The sequence below is a fragment of the Thunnus maccoyii genome, chromosome 4 (assembly GCF_910596095.1).
Source record: "Thunnus maccoyii chromosome 4, fThuMac1.1, whole genome shotgun sequence".
Classification (NCBI taxonomy): Eukaryota; Metazoa; Chordata; class Actinopteri; order Scombriformes; family Scombridae; genus Thunnus; species Thunnus maccoyii.
In genome coordinates, this window is record NC_056536.1 from 28,843,865 (window position 1) to 28,848,607 (window position 4,743).

The window sequence follows — 4,743 nt, forward strand, 5'->3', positions numbered from 1 at the left end:
CCTATCAGCAGCTCTTAAATTCACCATATTAAAATGTCATATCTTGCTTATTTAATCCGTACAATAATGAGTAAAAACAAGGAAGTAAATTTGCCTCGTCAAGATATTGTCTGACATATAAACCCTGTAAAACCACAACTTGTTATTTTTACACTTTGGTTTTTGTATAGATTAAACAAACAAGATGTTAATTAGTGAGATTTAGAGGTGCTGGTAGGCCGATTCTGTTACCTTTGGACAGAGTCTATCTGTTTCCCCCCTGTTTCCAGTCTTGATGCTAAGCTAAGATAAACGGCTGCTGGCTGTAGCTTCACAGACATAAAAGTGGATCGATCTTCTCCTCTAAGTCTTGGCAAAAAGGCAAATAAGCACATTTCCCAAAGTGTTTGTAGAGGCCTTGACTGGTGGTGACAACATGAAGAACTGCCAGTAATTCTATAAAATGTTAAAAACAATAAACATAGTTATGATAAATGGAGCTGTATGAAAATGTAGAATAAGCAAAAGTTTTCTCTCACACAGAAAGTCGCTCTTGACATTCATTTGCGAGAAACTTTTCTTTCTTAATGCTGGGTGAAAATGGTTTCCATATCAACTATTTTACATGTTTGCTGTTAATGGCAACACGGTGTGTTTTTATGTGTGTGTGTGTGTGAGTGTGTGTGTGTGTCCACGAATTGATTGAAAGGCACAGCTGATTCCCTCATATTTTAGACCATAAAAGCTGCATTAAGCTCCAGTTTTATGGCAGAGAAAGTCTCTGAAGGGTAAATGGAGAGATGTAATGAGGTGAAATGCAGGACAGAAAATTTCCTGAAGCAGCAGTGAATAAACACACGTAGTGAACAGCAGATTATTTATAGGGATATACAGCGCCATCAGTTATTTATAACTTAATTAATGTTCAGTCAGGCAAACAGACAACCACAAATTAAACCACATTCTGGTTTACTGTAGGAATGACTTGACAGTTTTTCACGCTAAATAAAGAAAAATATTCTAATCAGGTTAGCAAGAGGATCAATAACACATCCAAGGTTCCAGTAAGTATAATCTGTACAACAAAAGTGCTTAATTTCTTCAATCAATGACTCTCAATAGTCACTCAAGGCAGCAAATTAATCAATAACAGTGCAAAAACTCTCCATAGATGTCTCCAAGAGGTATAAAAATAGGCAACTTTTTCAACCAATAAAGGAAAAAATATTTTGTTTTCAATATAAGTGAAATGTGGACAATCATCAGCAATGAAAATGCATTAATAACTATGAATATGGTAATAGTGGTAACTGGACTAACTGGCTGCATTATTTATTTATTTTTTATTTTTTTTGTAAAAATTGCCTCAGTATGCAGCCTGTGTGTTAGTTAAAGCTCGACTTCACGTGGATAATGATTTTGTAATTTTTTTCTTTCTTCTAAACTAAAACATGTTTAAAATCCAGTGTTGTGTCAATATCTTGTAAGTCTTTTTCTTTTTGTGCTTGGTGAGCACTGGTTTCTCCAGCAGGAGCCGCCATAGCTGGACGGACAAGCAGAACAAGGCTTCCCGGTGCTATAAGGAGCCTCTCCCACCCAGTTTCCTCTGAAACACAAATAAACATAACGTTAGCTTCAAAGCCTTGTTTTTTCGTGTTCGGGTCCAAAATATATTTAAAAAATAAAGAATACCTGAAACATTTAATGATAAAAATGTGTGCATTTATGCATGTTGTAATCTCATCTGTCCAAAGATTGTGTTTTGAGTTGTTTTCTATCAGTACAGAACAGCTGATCTGATTGTTTTGTCATGTTAACAAGCACCAGCACCTACATATTGTATATACCATGATATACACTATATACAGTTGTGGAAGAAGTATACAGATCACTTACTTGACTGACTGCATTCAAGATTTGTCTGGCAGTAAAAGTAAGTACAAAAGGCCTCTCCAAGAGTGTTACTATATATTATTATATACATGATATTTGATTATTATTATTGATGCATTAACATATTTTAATATTGCAGCTGGATGAGGTGGAGAGCTCATTTTAAATACTTAATATGTTTATGTTTTTGGTATCACTGCATCATAATTCATCAATTACTCATTTTATAAACTGATAATATGTATCATATGTATGTAGCTGTAGCTGTCAGATAAATGTAGTGGAATAAAAAGTACAATATTTCCTCTGAAATGCAGTGGAGTTTAAGAATAAAGTAACATATAATGGAAATAATCAAGTAAATTACATGTACATCAAAACTGTACATAAATACAGATTATCGGATTATCCTCTGAAATCAAGTAAATGAATTGAATTAAAAGGGCTTTATCATCACCCTGTTGCTGTATACATTTGTAGTTTTTTTTTATATAAAGTATGTATGAGACAGATCGGGGAACCCTGGAGAAGTTCTCAGCATTTACTACATGTGCGTCTCCTGATCAAAATAAGATCTTCTTACTTCGTGGAGTAGTTGCAGACTAGCAGCATTGCCTCGCTCCAGGTGCTTCCAAACACAAACATGTTAACACACTTCCTGAGAGCACATCCCAGTCTTTTGGTGCTCGCCCACACCATCTGAGAGGAACCACAAAACACAGTTTGATGCTAATATCCATAAAACCACATACTAACTAACTACAGAAGCAAAACCGCATGTTTAATTGGGAACATATCATTTCTTTAAACTCTATTTTGAAAGTACTAAATGATCAAATCCATCCCGATTCGTCCAACAGAGAAAATCTATCTACTGTACCTGTGTGTAGTGAGAGCACACGGATCCACTGCATCTGTTGGGGTAGGAGAAACGATGCCTCTCATCATACCAGGACCTGATCAGATCAGTGATGGACTTGTACCTGTCATGGCCAACATACATTCAGTCTATATAATTTTAAATAACTACACGTGTATTGTTTTCATCATTGTATCCTGCGGTCTTTAGTGTATGTTAAGACAATACTGCATAAACCACGAGCTGATTCTCTGCACTACCTTCCTGTAGTGATTGACAGGTTTTGACCAAGATATTTCATGGCTTGTGGCGGACCGTGATCCCAAACGCATCGTGAAGCCCAAGAGTCAGCTGACTTAGCAAGTCCCTCATCCCAGAGCTGTAGAGGCAAGAGAGAGAGAGAGAGAGAGAGAGAAAGAGAGAGAGAGAGAGAGAGAGAGAGAGAGAGAGAGAGAGAGAGAGAAACAGAGAGAGACACACTTCATTAAGGAAAAAAACAAAAATCCACTTCAAACCAAGACCAAACCAAAAGCACTTTCATACATACATCAGCTTCCTGCTGTTTTTTGTAAGTCTTCTGTATCAATGTTTTGAGGTCAATTAGACCCCCTGTTATGAACAAATTATTATAAAACTCCAAAATCAGAAATCATAATAGTCTACTCACATTATTTGGGATTTGGGAGGGGCAGCGTTGCATAAACAGTACCGTCAACATCAATCACGGATATAGAACATATGAAAATCTATTGTATTTAACTGTGTTTTACAGCTAAGATGTAACACAGAAGTATAGTCATGCAAATCATCAGTTCAACATCATGTTTATAAGCAGTTCTTTAAAAATGGAGTATCAAGGTGGAAAACAATGTTAAGTATGTTTTTTGTGCTGTTAAAGAGGCCCCGGGGTCTCCAGGATCCCAAAGAGAACATTGGGGTTTATCTCATGTTGAGCTTTTTCTTTCCTTCTTACTTTTATCTGCACAGTTTTAACACATTTTTACCTCACATTGATGTATTCTCATGTGTGTGTACAGCACTTGGCATTTTGTGTTTGATGATAACCTAAAAAAGATCATCACAAACTGCCATGTGCCCAGTATTTCCTCACCATGTACTCCATATTAGCAGCAGGGGGGAAGACCTGAGAGCGGACTCGGTTGTGGTAGTCCAGCAAAGCGTTGATCTCTCTGGATGAAATGGCTCGCTTACTTCTGCTATGAGGCACACTGATGGCCTCGGTGAGCATCCTGACTTCAGACTGTGTTTCTGCTCCAGCTGTGGTCGTGTTGAGCAGCTCTGTGGAGCTCGACAACACAGCAGCAGCAGCTCCCATGTGAGGCATCGTCCACAAGGTGGCAGCCAACAGAAGCTGAACACATGCAGCAGCCATCCGAGCTTTGTGGAAGAGGCTGCAGCTGCTCCACATCCCTCTATACTTCTGAGGAGGAAAGAGGTTTACAACATGTTCAGACTGACAACATAAAAATCAGTCAAACCTCAAAGCGTTGAGGACTTCAGCTCATGACAGGTTGACAATATCAAAACTATTAATTATCTTGGTGTGATTTATTAGGAAAGAATTAAACATTTTGAAACACCTGTGCATCAGTAAGGCTGACTTTATTTCCTTTCACCTGCTGACAAAACAACATGTCAGTCAAGTGAAAAGAAACAGATGGGAGACTATAATAAAAGGGATTCATTTTTTTTTGATCGAAGCCTTTACTTTTAAACCTGCATTAACAGGTTATTTTTTTGTCCACTTGGGGGCAGCAGAAACAAGTTGTAAACACATCACTAACATATCATCACCTTTTAAGTTGATATGTTGAACTTGTTAGGAAACAGTTGCTTAACATCCAACATTATAATTTATTTGAATTCGTGTTTCTGTCCACTTGATGAATGTAAGTCCAATATTCACTCTCTTTTAGCTCTGTTTATGCTCTCTACTAACTCCTGAGGGAAATATCTGGCTCCTTAGCTGCTAAATGCTCCACTATGTTCAC

The 4,743-nt window shown here is 37.4% G+C and overlaps 1 protein-coding gene across 1 annotated transcript; it reads right to left on the bottom strand.

Annotated features, from left to right (window-relative positions):
• Positions 1-879: 879 nt before the first annotated feature.
• r3hdml (R3H domain containing-like) lies at positions 880-4,160 on the bottom strand. The gene is made up of 5 exons (XM_042409153.1): positions 3,843-4,160; positions 2,992-3,110; positions 2,753-2,855; positions 2,456-2,571; positions 880-1,585 (listed from the first exon to the last, which is right to left on the bottom strand). The coding sequence occupies exons 1-5, from the start codon at positions 4,158-4,160 to the stop codon at positions 1,453-1,455; spliced, it is 789 nt and encodes a 262-aa protein (XP_042265087.1). The 3' UTR covers positions 880-1,452.
• Between the last annotated feature and the right edge of the window lie 583 nt (positions 4,161-4,743).

Coding starts and splice junctions, on each gene's coding strand:
- r3hdml (XM_042409153.1), bottom strand. CDS start 4,160: ATGTGGAGCAGCTGCAGCCTCTTCCACAAAGCTCGGATGGCTGCTGCA. Junction 2,856..2,991: donor CTGTCAATCACTACAGGAAG/GTAGTGCAGAGA, acceptor TGGCCATGACAG/GTACAAGTCCATCACTGATC. Junction 1,586..2,455: donor GTCTGCAACTACTCCACGAA/GTAAGAAGATCT, acceptor TTTGTGTTTCAG/AGGAAACTGGGTGGGAGAGG.